Source organism: Xyrauchen texanus, chromosome 28, assembly GCF_025860055.1.
Source record: "Xyrauchen texanus isolate HMW12.3.18 chromosome 28, RBS_HiC_50CHRs, whole genome shotgun sequence".
Classification (NCBI taxonomy): Eukaryota; Metazoa; Chordata; class Actinopteri; order Cypriniformes; family Catostomidae; genus Xyrauchen; species Xyrauchen texanus.
In genome coordinates, this window is record NC_068303.1 from 34844352 (window position 1) to 34863642 (window position 19291).

General features: G+C 37.6%; 2 protein-coding genes across 2 annotated transcripts in view; one reads left to right on the forward strand and one right to left on the reverse strand.

Annotated features, from left to right (window-relative positions):
• The window catches only part of rev3l (REV3 like, DNA directed polymerase zeta catalytic subunit), a 94163-nt gene extending 86105 nt beyond the window's left edge, over window positions 1-8058 (forward strand). The window contains exons 31-33 of the mRNA XM_052095249.1: window positions 2560-2806; window positions 4305-4523; window positions 7056-8058. Of these exons, the coding sequence (XP_051951209.1) occupies window positions 2560-2806; window positions 4305-4523; window positions 7056-7196 (607 nt within the window). The 3' untranslated portion in view covers window positions 7197-8058. The remainder of the gene's footprint in view (window positions 1-2559; window positions 2807-4304; window positions 4524-7055) is intronic.
• A 220-nt stretch (window positions 8059-8278) lies between these two features.
• Window positions 8279-18453, reverse strand: LOC127622117 (sodium-dependent glucose transporter 1-like). The gene is made up of 4 exons (XM_052096055.1): window positions 18009-18453; window positions 17025-17193; window positions 12992-13108; window positions 8279-11470 (listed from the first exon to the last, which is right to left on the reverse strand). The coding sequence occupies exons 1-4, from the start codon at window positions 18282-18284 to the stop codon at window positions 10167-10169; spliced, it is 1866 nt and encodes a 621-aa protein (XP_051952015.1). The 5' UTR covers window positions 18285-18453; the 3' UTR covers window positions 8279-10166.
• Between the last annotated feature and the right edge of the window lie 838 nt (window positions 18454-19291).

Below are 19291 nucleotides of genomic sequence, written 5' to 3' on the forward strand. Positions count from 1 at the left end.
TGTGTGTGTGTGTGTGTGTGTGTGTGTGTGTTTTTATGTGTTGGGAAAGGTGTGTGTATATGGGTCAGTAACAAATAATGCTATTTTAAAACAAATTATACAATTTTCTAAAAATATATATTATTTTTACGGTTGAATATGGTTTTAAATCATATTTTTCAAGGTAAAAAAAAAGGATTTTTGAAACCTACATGATTTCTTGTCATTTGCAATGTCAAAATATCTGGATTTTACTGACTTTAAAATAAAATGGTCACAAAAAAATCTATTTAAATTAAGAAATCAAAAACATGTTCATCATAGAAGAGTTTGTATATGTTATGTATGAATTGCATTTTTCATATATTTTTGACCCCTCACTGACCCACATTACAAAAGAAGAACGTCTGTGTTGTCTTTATAAGGGAAATTAGGCTCGAGTGTATTAAAAAAGCATGCTTGTGTGGTTTTACTCGATCTGTCTGTTTATTGTCTGCGTGCCTGCTGCGGTCTGCCTTACTGTACCTGAGGCAGTTGCCTAGCAACATGCCCATTAACAGATGCACAAATTAGATTTTGGAGACATTGTTGGGGGCAGTGGTGTTGCAAGAAACAAGGCTCTGGGTGTGCCATGGTTAAACAGAGTGTGCAAGAAACTGAAGCACTAAGTGAAATGCACAATTAACAACATTCATTTATTTTTAGCTCTAAATAATTTTTTAGCCCTGTGTTGCATTATGACATAATATAGCCCTATTTTAAAATTTAAAAAAAGTAAATACTACTATTGTCATTAGAGTAAGTAGGCCTTATGTACCCAAATATTAGACGTCTATTTAATATATTTAGCCATAAAAACTGAAATCTGTCACACATTCATTAATTATTTTGGAACGATTCAGACTTGTTTTCCAAAATATGCTAAGAAACAACATGTAACAAGCTAAAGTATATATACAATATTGTGATATATCGATATTTGATTTTATCTTATGGACTGAATGTGAGAATATTGATTATTGTCAATATTGTCCATACTATCGACACAACCCCACCTTTGATTATGTGTAATATTTGCTTGCCATGTCTATTTGTATAATATTTGCATAATATTTGCTATGTCATCTTAAGGAAACATTTAGCCTATTTAACTAATAACTGGACTATAAATGAAATCTGTCATCTATATAGGCCAATTATGGCTTATGGTTAACTCAAGCATGATCACAGAATTAACTACGTAATAGCGTATAACTGGTTATGAACAAATCATCACATAAAGAAGCTTTACATAGCCTAACTCCATATTCCATTATATGCACAGGGTTGTGAGGGTTACTTTTGAAATGTATTCCACTACAGATTACAGAATACATGCTGTAAAATGTAATTTATTTCATTAGATTACGCAAAGTCAGTAATATATGCTAAATACTTTTGATTCTTCAGCACTGGTAGATTTTTTCACTTGTTTTGACTTTAAAAACTGCCAGTACAGTAAAACAAAATACACGTTAAAAATACATTCTCTGAAAAACCTGAATATCTCATGCAGTGTTGTTTCTAAAACAAAACAAGACAAATCAAATTGATCTTGTTTTAAGGATTTTTTGATATTTTTACAGGAAAACAATACAAAAATAATTTTCATTTCTTGGTGCCCTTATGCAAAGGTCTTACTAGAAATTCTGATCTAACGTGAATTTTCTTGATAAAAAAATATGATTGTGTCTGGTAACGTGCTTGTAAAATGGCTAGAAATAGCATTTTAGCTTAGCATAAAGTTGACAATTTACACAAGGTTTATTTCCATTTCTTCTGCTCCAAACTTACTTCAAACTTCCTTCTCTGTCTGCTCGTATGAATGTAACACATCATAAGAAAGTGTTTCACCGCTGTTCAAATGCACTTTTATCGCATCATTTATATGCATAAATGTTTTCCATCTGAAAGCACTAAATATGAAATGAAACTAATGTCAATAAAATGCAAAGTAATCTCTTCAGTAATCAAAATACATTTTGAATGTAACTGTATTCTAATTACCAATTATTTAAATTGTAACTGTAGTGGAATACAGTTACTTATATTTAGTATTTTAAATACGTAATCCCATTATATGTATTCCGTTACTCCCCAACCCTGTATATGCATAAAGAACAACAACTAACTTTTCTAATGTGGTAAAATGTGATCTCAATGATTTGAACCTACACAATATTAGGCAGGTGGTTTTAATGTTGTGGCTGATCGGTTTATTTGGTTCCACATATACAGTATATTAGAGCTTATAATTATAATTGTGAAATTGCTTGAGATCAAGTATATTAATGTAAATGCTATTGCAATTACAATATTGTAATTGCAATAGCATTTACATTAATACACTTGATCTGAGTGGATCAACTACATGACGTATTCTTGAGCTACGCCACTTGTTTCAATAGAAACTGCAGCTCATTGTTATTTAAATTACTGAAAACTGAAGATAATCTGCTGAAGGAGATGCTTGCAAAATATGTTCAACTAATAATATTATGTACAATAATTTTTTTCTCGTTGTCTCTCTTACTGTCTCAGACGCATGATGGTGTATGATCGGCGTTTAGAGCCACGTGTGGGTGAGCGCGTGCCATATGTTATTGTGTACGGGATGCCAGGAGTGCCACTTATACAGCTGGTTCGGCGGCCTCTAGAGGTACTACAGGACCCCAGCCTGCGCCTCAACGCCACCTACTATATCACTAAGCAGATTTTACCACCACTCGCACGGATATTCAACCTGATCGGGGTGGATGTGTTCAGCTGGTACCACGAGTTGCCCAGGGTTAGTTTTTTCTCATTTCATGTTTTAGCAGATCCAGGATGAGATATATTGAAATTATAAAGCGCCAAGCTAGAGGTTAAAACTGTGCACACTGAAGTGGATGTGTCACTTGGTTCTTACACCGTTCTGTTGCTCTTTTGAAAGTTTTTTCTTTTTCTTACTGGCCTTGATGTTTGAAAACTGAATTGTACTGCATTATATGTGCCGCTGTTGATGTAAAGGCGCCATCTGGTGGTGGTTTATGAACAGGAGAAAGTACTTAAAGTATGCAGTCTCTCACAGGCTTGTATACAGAGAAATCTATAAGTAAGCAATTCAGATGTTGAATCCCATGGGAAAGTGAAAACGGTGCTTCCAGTATCAAAGCATTGCATTGTTTTGAGCATCCAAACCAGCCCAATAAAACAACATTGACTCAGCCAGTGGTTTGAGTTTGGAACGGGACTATCTCTGACTAGCTCTGAATCTGAAGAATGGGCAGTCCATGGCTTTTACTTATTCGCAAGCCACAAGACTCAAGACACTAGGTCTTTTTTCTTTTCCAGGCAAATCAATAGCCACTTTTCACCATTGGGCTATTGCAAGTAAGGACTATTAACTGGTCAGCCGGGGCCACTAGCCTCAGACTTCGAGACCAAAATCGATATGCATTCCCACCATCAGGCCAATAGCGTTGCCCTAAAACATGCCCTTAATTTGTACTGTGCCTGCAATTTATTAACATTTTCCCAAACCTGTATAGTTGTGTGCTGGATACACAACTTGGCTAGTTCGGTGACAATATACTAAATCTTCGTTTCGGCAGACGCCATCTGTATGACATTTAACATTTTCATCAACCCACATATTCAGAAGAGCCCTGATTTAGTCTACTGACCATTACTGAGGATTCTCCGTTGAGGTAAGTTGGTTGCTAGATATGAAAATTGGGAAATGAGTATCTTGGTGCTGACTTGAACCTGACTCAGCTAAACTTTGCATTTGGCATTGACACCAGTTGGCCTTCTTTGGCCAAAGGGTTATCGGTGGGCCAATGGCGCTTGGTCGTTGGCCAAGAGGAAGCCCCGGGAGTAACAGTGGGAACGCAACTGGCCCTGGCACGCGCTAGCACACACTCATTTGGCCTGGTAATGGTGTTTACATGAAATGTGAAGTCGGGGTAATGGGCAAAATTGTGTAAATTTTTTTGCTTAAACCACTTATTTGTGGAAAACTATTTAAAGTGTTTACATTTACATTACGTGTGAACTCGCTTATTGTTTTTTGCGGTACCATTTCCTTTTCATGCCATGTGTGACCAAACTCTTATCTAAGATGTATAATGTGAAGTCTGCCTGGGCTTTACCCAAGATCACACTGGGGTCGAATTGTGCAATCTGACAAAACAACAAAGAAACGTTATGTAAAAGAGTTTTTGGAGCCCTGTTCTTATAATTCAAACAACTGGCATTTTCATAGCAAATATGCTTATTGATCTTTTGTGTTTTTTTCTGTGTAGGTACAGAAGGCTTGGAGCACTGCAGGAGGTGGAGGGGCAGAGGAGGGCACAAGGAAAGGCACTATCTCACAATACTTCACTACACTGCATTGCCCAGTTTGTGACGAGCTCACGCAGCTGGGAGTGTGCGAGCGTTGCAGAGCCGAACCACAGTGTGTCGCTGTTACACTGCACCAGGACCTGAGACTGTGGGAGAGTCAGCAAGATCAGCTACTAAAGGTTAGGATCACATGCTTCATGAGTTACGGTAGACTTTGTCAGTTCAAGCCAGTCTGGCCATTCTCCGTTGACCTCTCTCATCAACAAGTTGTTTCCATCCACAGAACTGCCGCTCACTGGATGTTTTTTAGTTTTTGGCACATTCTGAGTAAATTCTAGAGACTGTTGTATGTGAAAATCCCAGGAGATCAGCAGTTACAGAAATACTCGAACCAGCCCATCTGGCACCAACAATCATGCCACACTCCAAATCACAGAGTTTTTCATCATTCTGTTGGTTGATATGATTCTCACAGTTCTCTCAGTTGAGACATCAAGGATGAGTACACAAATACCCCATTGTGAGTAAACGAACAGATAAAACCAACGAAGCTTCTGTACAGCGTTTCTCCTCCTACAATGTTTTGAACAGTGCTGCTCTTCCGGGTGTGTCGCACGTGCGTCTGTTCTCGTGTAAACATGCCAACGCGATTAGGTCACACACGTGTACTGCTGCTGACTGGAAACAATGATTTATAGATAAAAACTATTTAAACATTGATCTTTTTTGCTGCAAAAGCGATCGTCAGGGTCAGGGCATGTTGTTGTGTTTTATTGGGGTATGTTGCCACGTGTTATATCATTAAAAACAATTTATTAATTACAATATTTGTTAGCCAAAACAATGTTTTGGCATTTTTGTACGTTACCTATTCCATTCATGTTGTGTTATGAATCATATTGTGCTTAATAATTTGTGCTCTTAAACTTTTGCTGAAACATCAATGATAGGATTTTTAATGCAAGTGTAGAGTAAAAAGAGAGGTGAGGATTAATTTGCTGGTTGTGATGGAGGGGAAACTTTCCCCCATCACCACCCCAATGTTCGGTTGGTTTAGTGGCAAGTTCCATGGTGAAAATTGCCCCAATATTGTGTGAATTTGGCCGTTGTTACAAAAGGTAAACTTGTGTTCAACTAACCATTTCTCTTTTTCTGGGGCAACATTTTTTTAAATGTTCAGTTGCTTTTTTTGTAGCCAAGACTTCAAGGAATGTGGCTATGCATAAACCTACCCTGATAAATATTTACTAAATATATATTTACTCCAGTGTCAGTATTAGCCAATTATTTTTGGAAAACCCTACTTTTAGCAAGCCATTCCATGGTTTTTTAACCAAAATTGGCATAAATTTAGTCTGGAGACCCATTTTCAATAATCATCACAACATACTGAGCTTTCAACATGGCCGTCGGAGGACAGTAATATATGTAGGGCATAGCCAACCTTTCTTAAAACTGCTAAATCTCTTGAAGGGAATGCACGTTATGGCCAGATGTTTGTAGACACCCCATTTCATTAACATGTTTGGCTATTCCATTAATTCCAGTGAAGACAAATCCTAATGTGTGCTTCCAACTTTGTGGTAACAGTTTGGGGAGGGCCATTTTCTGTTCCAGCTTGACGTCGTCCCTGTGCATAAAGCAAAGTCCATAAAGAACATACCCCACCATCAATGGCTGAGCTTACTGATGCTCGTGTCTGAATTGTAGCACATACATTCAGCTATATTCCAACATCAAGTGGAAAGCCTTTTCAGAAGAGTGGAAGATGTTATAGCATGGTTTTGAAATTAAATGTTCAATAAGCACGTATGAATGATGGTGTTCAGGTCTTCACAAACTTTTGGCCATATAGTGGATGTCATTTGGATGAAATATGGTGTGTGTATAGACATATAAGAACACTAACCATATTTGGTAGTTTTTGGCAAGATGGTGACACTATATTAAGGATTAAGACTAAAATAGCTCTAACTGTGTGACAGTTGGTGTGATTTGAAACAGATTTTGTATGCAAGATCCTTACGGTGTATACAAGAACAATCGCATATTTTAAAAAAATATGGTCACAATCCGGTTTTAACATTCGTGTTTGCCCAAGGTTGAAAATGAACAATTGTCTAACTTATTAGACTTGTTTAAGGGCTGAGACTGAAAAAGTGTGGGCATTCGCATTTTAGAAAATAGTTCATAAATGTGCTAGCTAGGGGAGCCTGGGTAGCTCATCGAGTAAAGATGCTGACTATCACCCCTTGAGTCATGACTTTGAATCCAGGGCTGCTGAGTGATTCCAGCCAGGTCTCCTAAGAAACCAAATTGGCCCAGTTGCTAGGGAGAGGAGAGTCACATGGGGTAATCTCCTCCTGGTCGCTATTATGTGGTTCTCGGTCGGGCGCATGGTGAGTTGTGCTTGGAGGCCGCGGAGAATAGCATGAAGCTTCCGGACACGCTATGTCTCCACGGTAACGCGCTCAACAAGCCACTTGATAAGATGCATGGATTGACAGTCTCAGAGGCGAGGCAACTGAGATTCGTCCTCCACCACCCGGATTGAGGCGAGACACTACGCAACCACGAGGACTTGGAACGCATTGGGAATTGGGCATTCCAAATTAGGGGAGAAAAACAAACAAAAAAAGTGTCAGCTAATAGTTGTTTGCAGCAGCTTTATCCACTAGTGTTTTAGACTTTTCTGTTCTGATCTTTTTCAGGTATGTAGAAGCTGCAGTGGCAGTGCAGAGCGTCAGGTCCCATGTGTCTCCTTGGACTGCCCTGTACTCTACAAATTGTCTCGTGTTAATCGGCACCTTTCCAGAGGACCATACCTTCACCAACTTCTGGAGCAGTTCTGAATGTTCTGCAGTCTGTCCTAACTCTTTTCCTGTTTTTCTCGTCATTTACTCTGGTGCTAAACGCTGTCATTCAGCAGTTTTTGTGTGTATCATAGTTTGAAAAGGTGCTTTTTTTTGTGACCTCTAAATCGTATACTGGTTGACTGTGTGGTAATGCAGCTCAGTGGGACTGAAGAGGCCTTAAATACAGAAAAGAGGATGTGGACTGTTTTTGATGTACCGTTTATGACTTTGCTTTGTAGTCATTGTTCATTGCTGTCATTTCAGTGATATTTCTGCAGACTGACAGCATAAATCCTCTCAAAACTGAACCTCATATGCGCTGTAGCATTTTGTAAATCAAAGATATTCAGTTCTGAGTTTTGTGGAGCAATGTTTGACTCCAATGATGAATGCTTTTTTTTTTATCAAGTAAGCCTTGTATAGTGATCCAAACTTTTGTCTGTTGGTATTGATGAAAAGTTCTAAAAGATTGGAGAAAGGGTTTTTATCAATCCCTGACTAAGGATTCCACATGTATGCGCTGGAAAGACAAGTCAAAGTTTGTCCATTTTGTCCAAGTCTGAGGACAAACAAGTCAGTATCAGCCTTAACTTCTTGGACTTCTGCAATATGTTTAATAATTTATGGAGTATATATTGTTTGTGTGCATATTTTTTTTTCTGTTCTTCTCTATTCTAAACCTGACATTGTATGTTACTTATGTAAAGATTCATTCTTTCAGTTCCAGATCTACAGAACACAATACGTATTTGTAAACTTGTAAAAACTTAAGGTGCTTTGTTTTTAAAGAACATTTGTGGGTGGAGATATAAAATTGATATAATAAAATTCTAAGTATTTAACAAATGCTTCAATTGAATTGGGTCCTCTTGGTTTTTCAGTTGGTCTTTGAAACAAAATCTTTGGACTGCATAAGAACATTAATATTTATAACTGTGATCTACATTTAGTTGTATCAAACAGAGTGAGAAATGTTTAGGATATTATAATTTATCATTTTTAAAATGTTCAACTTATAGTAATTTAATAGAAAATTCAGAAAGGAATAAAATCAACTTTTAAACAAGTACAGCACTTTTTTCCACAACTCAATTTTGGTAAAAAAAAAAAAAAAAAACACTTAAAACAACATTTCTAACAAGGTGTGCAAATGATAAACTGTGACAGCTGTCATTAGTTGGGGCATAACAGGAAAAAATCACATTTCATAAAAATTAAATGCCCAGTGAATAGATTTTTGGTAATAACACAAAGTATGACGATGAATGATCAAATATTTCAACAACATAACATTTTGATGCTGAAGTCCTTTTTTATGTCCATAAATGTTACTTCAGCCTAATCTCAAACTATATGACTGGCAAAATTTTTGCCAAATTATTTTACTACACGTATCACTGCAGTTTCAAGGTGAAATGTCCACTGAGGGGCCCTAAAAAACGACTTTAATGTTCACCCAAAAAGACACGTTTTTTTTTAGTTAATGCTCTATGAAGTTTTAAATGAATAAAACCTACCATCCTAATCTAGATCAACAAAAACCTACCCAATAGTGTCATAAAAAGTAAATGTGAGAAGATATTTTTTTCTATTTTAAATAAACAAAACCAACATACCGACTTAATGCAACATCTAAACCTAACTAGTGTCATTAAAGCAAATGTTACCTGAACACAACAGACATCCGGAACCTTAAACTAACCAACAGTGTTATAAAAGCAAATGTTAGATTCAAAACGCAAAAACTGAAACAACCACGTAATTTCATTTGGGCTCACGTGTCAACTTCACTAGTCTCGTACCCCAGTCTTCTCTGTCCAATGTCCTATCAGTTGTGCCACCGTGCAAGTTAAACTCGCTTTAATGCAGTTGGTTATGTAATGCAATATTCAAATACATCATATTTCAAATCAGGCGTTAATGTTTCAATAGTATTGTGTGGGGAACAGAGTGGAAAAACAAGTGTTTATGAACTTAATCTGCTGATTTCACATGAAAGTAAAAAAAAAAAAAACTCATTGCCTCAAAATTTGTGGTGTTTATTTCACCAGCAAACTGCAGCGATAAGTAGAACAATGCACGTAACAGTGATTTGGAAAAAATATAGTAACAGTAACATTTTTACAATGAGACCAGGTTTAGTTTTTATACATTCATTTAGACCACACAAAAAATAAAAGATCACACATATTGCCTTCAAGCCATTTCACAGTTCTTTAGATCGAAGCATTCTCCTGATTACAATTTTACAATATCCTTACATTTTTCCAGGTCAAGTCAATAAATGAGTGGATCTGAGGTAAATGAGAGAGAGATATTGAAAACATCCACTCTTATGCTGCATTCCATTCAAGTCAGATGTGGGATATTCCTATTGATATTGCCTATCCCAGACCATAAAGGCATTCCATTGCCATATGCTCAGAATATGACGTATGAGGAAATAAAGTTGTGATGCTTAGCAGATGTTCGACAATCTCTTAGTAATCGAATCGCAGAGAATAAACTATGCTGTGCAATGCTAGCATTTGTTCTACAGGTGTACATTTGCATGATGTCATGTGCCTGCATCTCTGCGAAATCAGAGTTAAGGATTTCTGCATGAGTTTCCAAGTTGTAAGTCGAATTTAAGTGCCTTTCTGTTGCATTTTTCCAAGTAGGAACTTGCAAATATCAGGTTGAACGAAACGCTGCATTTAACAAGAACAGTGGTGTTGAGAAAAAGACGTGTGGATTATGTCTTCATACCGAAGGAATGCACAAGAAAGCAAATACATGTTAAAATGTCTGAACATGTAACTGCAATGTTTAATAAGTGCTAAATGTCTACTATCTTTTTATCAAACGGCATTAAGAGATTTTGCATGAATGCTTCAGGTTGCTGTGGAGAGGGTGATTCAACCAGCCACCCCTCAGTTCCTGTCTCAGGAATAAAGTATTGAGATCTACTTGATGTAGTGTAATAAATTAATCCTCCTTCTCCCTGTTGAGGGACATGAACGGTTTGCGTCTGGGAGAGTCTGTAGGAAAGGCCAGTTTGTTTGGCACAGGTGCCAAGTCTTTGGGGGCTGTGGACGGTGCTGGCGGTGGGGCTGAGGAAGTGGCCATTGACTGGGCAACAAGAGCACTGGCTTCAACATCAGGCGGCATTGTGGCTTTAGAAGGAGAGCTAATTAGGCTTGCATCATCCATCTCTATCACCTCAAAGTCTGCATCGTTCCATTGGTCAGCTTCACCACTGTTCTGCTGGTCCTCTTCTTCCTCCACATTGTCCAGCAGGGCTTGCCGGTACTCACTGTCATCGGCATCCTTGGTGTGTCTGCCCGGCCCTTTCCGTAGGGCAGATGCACCTCCTGGTGATGCTAGTTTGTACATAACAGGGAACAGGATGGAAGTGAAGGTGGATGTCCCAAGAGCCAGGTACATCAGCAATGGTTCATTCTTCACCTGCCCCAGTAAGAATGCCAGCAGGGCTGGCAGGACCATCTCACCAAGGGCTGCTCCCACCACAAACAATGCAGCTGACCGCCCTGTCACCGTTGTGTACTGCTCCACCCATGAAATCCCACTGGGATAGATGGTAGACATGGAGACACCATACAGGGCAGTGCAAGCCCAGAGCACAGGGCTATTTTTGCTAAAAAGGAGAAGCAAGAGAGAGGAAACTGTGGTGCTCACTAGACTCATCAGGATCAGCGTGCCTGGGCGCAGACAAGTCGCAAAAAAGATGGCCAGACCACGACCAGCTGCAAACGTTCCCCAGAAAAGCGAGTTCAGCCCTGCTGCCTGAGCCTCATCCATACCAGCGTGGTCCTTTGCATAGGTGAATATAAAGGAGCCGTATGCTACTTCACTTCCAACGTAGAAGAAAAAGAACGTGGACAGCAGGAATATGAGTGTGTTGTGGTTTTTGGAGAACAGGGGCTTTCCTGAGGGTGTCTTAGCCCTGTTTGAAGAAGGGGAACTGCGGGAGTACATGATGAAAAACAGGGGTGACACCAATAAAATATAAACACCAATCACAATGTAGGCCCACATGGATGACATAATGTTGATCTTGGGATGGGCGAACGGCAAGATGGCATCAATTGTTTTGGAGGCGTGTCCAGACACTAGAGGCGTGTACAAGGTGGCATTGCCTGGACTGTGGCCAAACAGAAGCTTGGCTATGATTGGGGAGGCAAATGCTCCAGCAGCAAAGCTGAAATGCAAAGCCTGCATGTGAGGCCCAGCTTTCTCTCGCCAAGTGTTCAGTATGAGAACATTACCACCTATTAACAAGCAGAGACTCAGAGTTAAAGAAGCATTTGATTGATTTATTGATGCTTGAAAAAAATTATAAAATCACCCTCTCTCAATATCCCCTTTTTCACCATTGGGCCGAACAGTTCTCATTGCGCTCCGGTCTCGCTGACACGATAACAGTTTATTTTTCCAATGTGGTGCTGTGAATTCAGGATTAGAACTGACGGTCTGGGCAAGAGACCAAACGTGTCGCCACATCACTAAAGGTGTTCTACCAGAACAGTTCTCTGTCCTGAGCATGGTTAGCTAACCATGCTGAGAAATGTTTAGGGGCAGGGAACAGTTTGTAATCAAACCGTACTTAAATGGAAAAGCTCCTGGAACAATTACTCACTGTCTTCAGAACCGTTTGGCCCAATGTTGGAAAAAGTGCTTTTTGTCGGTTTCTTTCTTTACTCTAGCTTCTGTACTACTTAAGCTACTACAGGAACTTGGCAGGGCAATGCTACAGATATTGTTGGCTTTTGTATGACAAATAGCTTGTAATGTTCCTCATTTGTAAGTCACCTTGTATAAAAGTGTCTGCTACATGATTAAATGTAAAATCTACATGCTAGAAATTATTTCTCACAACAGGATTCCTGATGTCAAAATTGCTTTATAATGTTAATATAAATCAAACTGGTAATTGCTGTATGCTGGTATTTAACAATAATTGTAACACTGTGTAGTAATGTTGATTATCAGCATCAACACTTTTCTAATAGGGTAGGCATTACAGAACACGGTCAACAGATAAGAACTTGATAAAAGCAAAAACTTTGGGTCAGATGTATAAATGTTGTTTTTTGTTTTGTTTGTTGTCTTTTATTGCAACCTATTGAAATTTTAAAATCACTTATGACCATATTTCCATTGATTATTTATTATGCCCAGAAGGATAGTGAAATTAGTCTTCTGATGTGCTTTTTATTAAACTTAATGGCCAAATAATGTCCAAAAGCAAACGATATTGCTTAATTTTATATCGTCAGCCAAATTATTGCGATAATATTGTGAATATTCGATATAATCACCCAGCCCTAATGTATATAACATTTAAATGTATATATATTCTGCATTTGCTGAAGAAAAATCAGAAGTCAGTGTCTTTTTTTTTTCTTCTCTCCTTTAGATTGCCACAGATGCTTTTTATGTTTCTAGTACTTCATATGTTTAAATAAAAAAGTGGACTGTCCAACAATTAGACACTTTGCACACTGGAATGTAGTTTATTAATATGCAGATATATTAATATGTATGGCTGTATTGGAAAGGCCACATACCATTACTACATGTGTGCACAATCTTATGCAAATTCAATAATAAAAGGAATTGTGGGCAAGATCTGGAGTGCAATGGGTTTTATAAATTAGTAACTTTTGTGCAATCACAGAATCTGCTATTTGTGTGTATGCATAACTGTGGGATTAAAACCATGCAAAGTTTTATACTTAAGGCCCCAAGCCTTACATGTATGTGTAAAAGGATGTAAACACAAACCTTACCTGTATCTAACACTCCCATCGAGACCCCCAAACTGGACATTAAAGCAGTGAGCAGCCAAGCCTTTTTACAGAAGGGAGTTCCAGATATCCCAAATGCAGTGATCATCAAGGAAACACCTGCAGAGATAAATCAACTGTGAGCAATAGACCTTTTTCACAGTAGAGCTATCATTGATTTTTAATGGGATTGACAATGAGGCTGTGAGGGATAGACTTCTCTTCAATGGCAAGCATGGTATAAAGGTGTAAAAAAACTCCTAGATCGCATATGATGTTCTTAGAAAGACGTTTTTTCAATGTTTTGACCGCAGAACGATCCAAAAAATATTTTAAACTGCAGTGCAACCCATTGAATTGACTGCATGTCTATCTCTCACAGCCTCATTGTCATTCCCATCAAAAATGCCGCTGCTGTGTCAATACACGCATTTTAAATGTTTATAAATATATATTTTTAAAGTTAAAAAATGTTGACCAAAGGTACAGCATATTATTTTATATAGGTAATATGCTTGTTTCAATATAAAAGACTAAGATACTATTAAAAGATATGCTTTAACCAAAGAAATCTACAAAACACTGTGGGGCCCTACTAAAACACCATGTGATATGGCCCTTCCTACAAGCAATGATTCATGCATGCAATGAATATTTGTCTTTTTGTGTATTTCATGTATTTTCCAATTTAAAAAGATTACATTGTCAAATTAAATTTGATTAAATGTGTCATCTACAGCAGGGCTAAAATTAAAATTATCTAAACTTTAGGGTAATCAGTGAGCATTTGATATTAGCTGCGTCCCAATTCGCATACTTATGCACTATTCTACATTATTTTATAGTGCAAGTAGTTAGGGCTGAAACGATTAGTTGACGTTATCGACAAAAAAAACATTGTACACAAAAAAGTTGTCGAACAGTCATTTGATCTCAATTAATGCAACATGAGATCATATGAAACGCTAATGATGGTGCATGAGAGCAGCACTGCAGCTTGCTCCTGATTGAGAGTAAGAATTAAACAGCTCACAGTCCGAATGCACTCCAAACAGCTTCAGGTGATGTAGATCGCAAAGTATGAGGGAATTATAATGCAAAGATACAAAATAAGTAATTACAGAAGCAGTGTCATCATGAAATAAAGTGGAGCCGGATCTGGCATTCCTCTTAAGCAAAACTTGCATGTCAGCGCGCCTAAAAAGGAAACTCACTGGCGTTATATCTTCAATATAATAGTTCAAATAAAAAGCAAGTGGGGTCACATAAATAAACAAACTCAAAACTGTCATTTCTAGGTGCAGTCAGCGCCACTTCAATGAGTCACGTGAAGTGACCCATTCGGGAGAGATTGAAACTGCACCTGGCTCGTCCCTCGCGTGTGTTTGCTGCAGCTATATTATAACATGATGGCTTGAGACGTATGCGTCACACCACGGTGTGTATCTTATCGAGAGTTTGTTTTTGTGAGTTAAAGATGGATTGAAGTGAAGATGAGAGTGTAGTCTTAGCCCATTATACACTGCAACAAACTACATTTTTGATTAGTCTTTTTTGGCTTTTTCCAAAATAATATCTAAAACTTCATTAAAACTACATACACTGGCAGCTAAAAGTTTAGAATAAAGTACAGATTTTGTTCTTAAGAAAAGAAATTGTTACTTTTATTCACTAAAGTGGCATTCAACTGATCACAACGTATTGTCAGGACATTAATAACGTGAAAAATTACTATTACAATTTTTAAAAAACTCTTTGAAGTAAACTACTTCAAAGAGTTCTCATCTAAAAATCCTCCACATGCAGTAATGACAGCTTGCAGATTCTTGGCATTCCAGCTGTCAGTTTGTCCAGATCCTCAGGTGACATTTCACCCCACACTTCCTGTAGCACTTGCCATAGATGTGGCTGTCTTGTCAGACACTTCTCATGCACCTTACAGTCTGATCCCACAAAAGCTCAATGGGGTTAATATCCATAACACTCTTTTCCAATTATCTGTTGTCCAATGTCTGTGTTTCTTTGTCCTCTCGAACCTTTTGTTTTTGTGTTTGCATTTCTTCCCATAAGGTCTGCACCCCTGAGTCTTCTCTTTACTGTTGTGCATGAAACTGGTGTTGCGCAGGTAGAATTCAATGAAGCTGTCAGCTGAGGACATGTGAGGTGTCTATTTCTCAAACTAGAGACTCTGATGTACTTATCCTCATTTTTGACCAAATATTGACCTTAAGACATGCCAGTACTGCACAATGTGGCAACTCAACAACAAACACAAAGACAATGTTAAGCATAATTTAATGAACCAGATAGCTTTAAACTGTGTTTGATATGATGACAAGTAATGTTCTAGTACCAAATTAGCAATTTAGCATGATTACTCAAGGATAAGGTGTTGGAGTGAAGGCTGCTGGAAATGGAGCCAGTCTAGATTTGATCAAAAATGACTTTATTTTAAATAGTGATGGTGTTGTTTTTTACATCAGTAATGTCCTGACTATACTTTGTGATCAGTTGAATGCCACTTTGGTGAATTAAAGTACCAATTTCCTTCCGAAACAGCAAAATCTGTACATTATTCCAAACTTTTGGCAGCCAGTGTACATTTACTTGAGCAGATATACTGCAGAAGAAAAATTTTGTCTGAGAATGTTGAATACAATATTTAAAAAAAAAAAAATCAAAAAATCCTTAAAACAAGATAGATTTACCTGAGAATCAACATAAAATTAAATATCTTAGACTTGCTTTCAGAGAATATTTCTTGAATAAGAGTACATTTCTTATTTACTGCACTGGCAAAAGTATGAACAAAAGAAAAAATACACTTACTGTATATAAAAGTACAATTAGAATCAGATTAAAATAATATCTTAGCTTTATCGGCAGTATCACTTGAATCATCATTTCAAAAGCTACTGGAGTGGCGGCAGCAGCAGTAGGAATGCCCACTAGTCTTGCGACACCAAGCGACAATACTGTTGGTGGTGTGAATGGGGAAAATGCAATGGAATGTAGAGGGCTATGAGTACCAGGATATGTACTTCTTCAACCAAAAAAACAATGCAATTTTGGATGCATTTATTCAACGGTCATTAAATGGCGTATGTGGAAATTTCTGTGAACAAAATACCTTACATAACCTTAAATCTAAGCGGAATCCTTTACCATCCCCCCACACTGTAAATAAGTAAAATATTTGTAGGGATGTCCCAATATCCTTTTTTTGAGAACTGGTACGAGTAAATCAATTCTTGCTTTTCTGTACTCAACGAGTACAAAACTGTTTTTTTCTCAACAAATTGCCATCTTAAAACAAGAGTTAATTAAAACATTAATCAAATGAAAAAAGAACAATTCATTTTCAACATAATATACAGTTGAAGACAGAAGTTTACATGCACTTAGGTTGAAGTCACTAAAACAAAAAAATGTAACCACTCCACAGATTTAATATTAGTAAACTATAGTTTTAGCATATTGTCTACTTTGTGCATGACACGAGTTATTTTTACAACAATTGTTTCCAGACAGATTGTTTCACTTGTGACTATATCACAATTCCAGTGGGTCAGAAGTTTACATACACGTGTACTATATTGACATAACCTGAAAGGCTGCTCTAATTTAAAGGCAATGCTACTAAATACTAACAAAGTGTGTGTAAATGTCTGACCCACTGGGAATGTGACGAAAGAAATAAAAGCTGAAATAAATAATTCTCACTACCATTATTCTGGCATTTCACATTCTTAAAATAAAAGTAGTGATCCTAACTGACCAAAGATGGAATATTTTCTACAATTAAATGTAAGGAATTGTGAAAAACTGAGAATTTGTCACATAAAGTGATGCATAACAGAGCATCATAGATGTGCGATATTCTTAAATATAATACTATTAATATTGATTTATTATTGATGTCTCGAGCAAACTTTGCATATCATCCCATATCCTTAACTGTTAAGACTACCAACTTCAAAAAAGTGCTGTTATTTATCACAATATTCTTTTTTCATGTGGAGTCAGCATGCCTTACCCAGAAACAGATGAGGATTCACACAGTCAAACAGGATCCCTCCTAATAGTGAGCCTCCAATATATCCAGATGAACGACCCACAAAAATATAGGACAAATTACTTATGTTCTTGTTGACATTGATAGCCAGGTCTTCAAAGGTCGGGCCCAATACAGAGATTGCCATTCCCTGTAAATAAACCAAAAACTATTGTATCATCTTATTACCATGCATGCATAACTACACTAATCTTATCAGTTTTCTGATGTCACAAATATAAATACCAATGGGTGAAAATGGAAAATACAATCAATGATATCTAAATAAATACCCTCATGAAAAACTATTGCGCTGGTACCAGGATACAGTGATGATGTCAGATAGGAATACTATATTCATACACCACAGCATTTACATGGTACATGGCAACTTCAAAGATATACAAAAAAACACAATAATATGATGGTACATTTATTGGGTCAAAATGGTAACAGAACCCCTTTCCCCCTGTGATTTTTCATGCATACCACAGATCACATACTCCAATATTCTGGGATATATATATTAACGTATTAATTAATTAGGCTCTTTCCCTCTTCTGAAAAGCAGCCTGCCTCCTGTGTGCATGGTCATCAATAACAAAATAAATGCCATGGTAATACCATGCAAATGCTGCATTGATCTGGCGATCATTCAGTGACATGGGACATTCACAGTGCTCTTTAATAAATGTTTAAATGGAAGACCGGGTTGACGTGCCAGCCCAGTTACACTACTCCTACTTTGTTTGATGATCCTGTTTCATCAGGATACTGTATTACGAACAGGAGGTCGCCATAACAAAAAAATGACCCTTATTATTTACAGACCTCTCTGTTTTGATACGGCTACAATCAAACTTTCTTAACAAAACAGCGGCGACCACACTGTACCACGCAGTTTGCCAAATATAGATCCTATCGTTTTATCATTCACCAACAAAGCAAACTGAACACGAGACCCACCAGCCCGAGAAAGGCTGCGCAGAGCGCAAGGCTAACCAGCCATCGCCAACATGCCCTAGTGTCGCTCTGGCCCCGTCCGGGTCGAACTATTTCAACATTTTCGGAGCCGAGGCTCGGTACCCCTTTACCCCCCTTCAGAGCGCTTTTCAGTCCTTTCCTAATATCTTTCGGTTTGTCGAAAAGCGTGCCCTCTTCCTGCTCGTCGTTGTCATTGTCCTCTTCCATCCTGGCGAAACGAACGTGTTTCTTTTTTGACGCGGCTTCAGCTGATGGCATGGCAGCGAGCGAGCGAGCGAGCGAGCATGCGTTGCGATGCGCGTGAAGCAACACACGGCTCTCGCGCGAAAAATCGTCAACGTTGCGATGACGCGGGTCGTTTTATGGCCGACCTAAAATGACCCACATTTGTCATACTTGTCACTCTGCTATCAAACCATTGTATATACAATTTCAAAATGGCCAAACAGACATATTTGCATTTTGTCGTCGCATCATCGCATGACTGTCAACAGAGCGCAAAGTCGGGTTCCGGAAGTAAAAATCCCATTCATTTTTTCCATAGGCGAATTGATTTTCGACGTTAACTTATAAACCTTTAAAGACAAACCTACCGTGAGCTTCGAAGTTTTTCATCGACGGTATATGCTTTTTTTTATTTTTATGTATTTTCTTTTATTTATTTTTTTTCATTGTTTAAAAATCGTGTTTTATAGCTGAATACCTGGTAAACAACTACATTGCCCATGGTGCAACAGAGAAAGATCGACCAATCAGAGTACCGCGGCCAACATAAAGCCAGAGATTCTTTTATTTAGAGAGGAATGAGCGTAACGTCAACTAGAGTGTTACCTTAAAGAAGTGTCTAATAGAATTGTACGTCGGTGCTACCCTACAAGAATGTTTTTGAAGGTATTTATTTCTGATGGATTTCATATAAAGTGCTCTTTCTGTGATCTCCAACCTGAAGATTTGTCTGATTTGTTTTGGTAATGCTAATATATATATTAAAAAAGTCTTTGGAAAGACATTTTTGACTTTTTGCATTGTACGATTTCTGAAAATTGAGAATGTAATTTTTGGTTTTATATATTATAAGAGAGATTAGTCAGATTTTTTTTTTTTTTATAAATCTCGTCTTGCTTTTGGCTAAATATGTTATACACATGTGTAAATTTAGTTGGAGTAAGCCATGTTTTAATCTTTTTCTTATGGACTTAAAACTTGATTTGATTTCGAACTCCTCTCGTAAGAAAGCTGTGCAGACAGTAAATCTTTTCAAAATG

Bases quoted from the DNA above. Each gene is read 5' to 3' on its own strand.
- LOC127622117 (XM_052096055.1), bottom strand. From the start codon at position 18,284: ATGCCATCAGCTGAAGCCGCGTCAAAAAAGAAACACGTTCGTTTCGCC. The intron at 17,194-18,008 runs GTGGGTCTCGTG...GTTTATTTACAG, and splicing joins GCGCAGCCTTTCTCGGGCTG to GGAATGGCAATCTCTGTATT. The intron at 13,109-17,024 runs GTAAGGCATGCT...TTATCTCTGCAG, and splicing joins GAATCCTCATCTGTTTCTGG to GTGTTTCCTTGATGATCACT.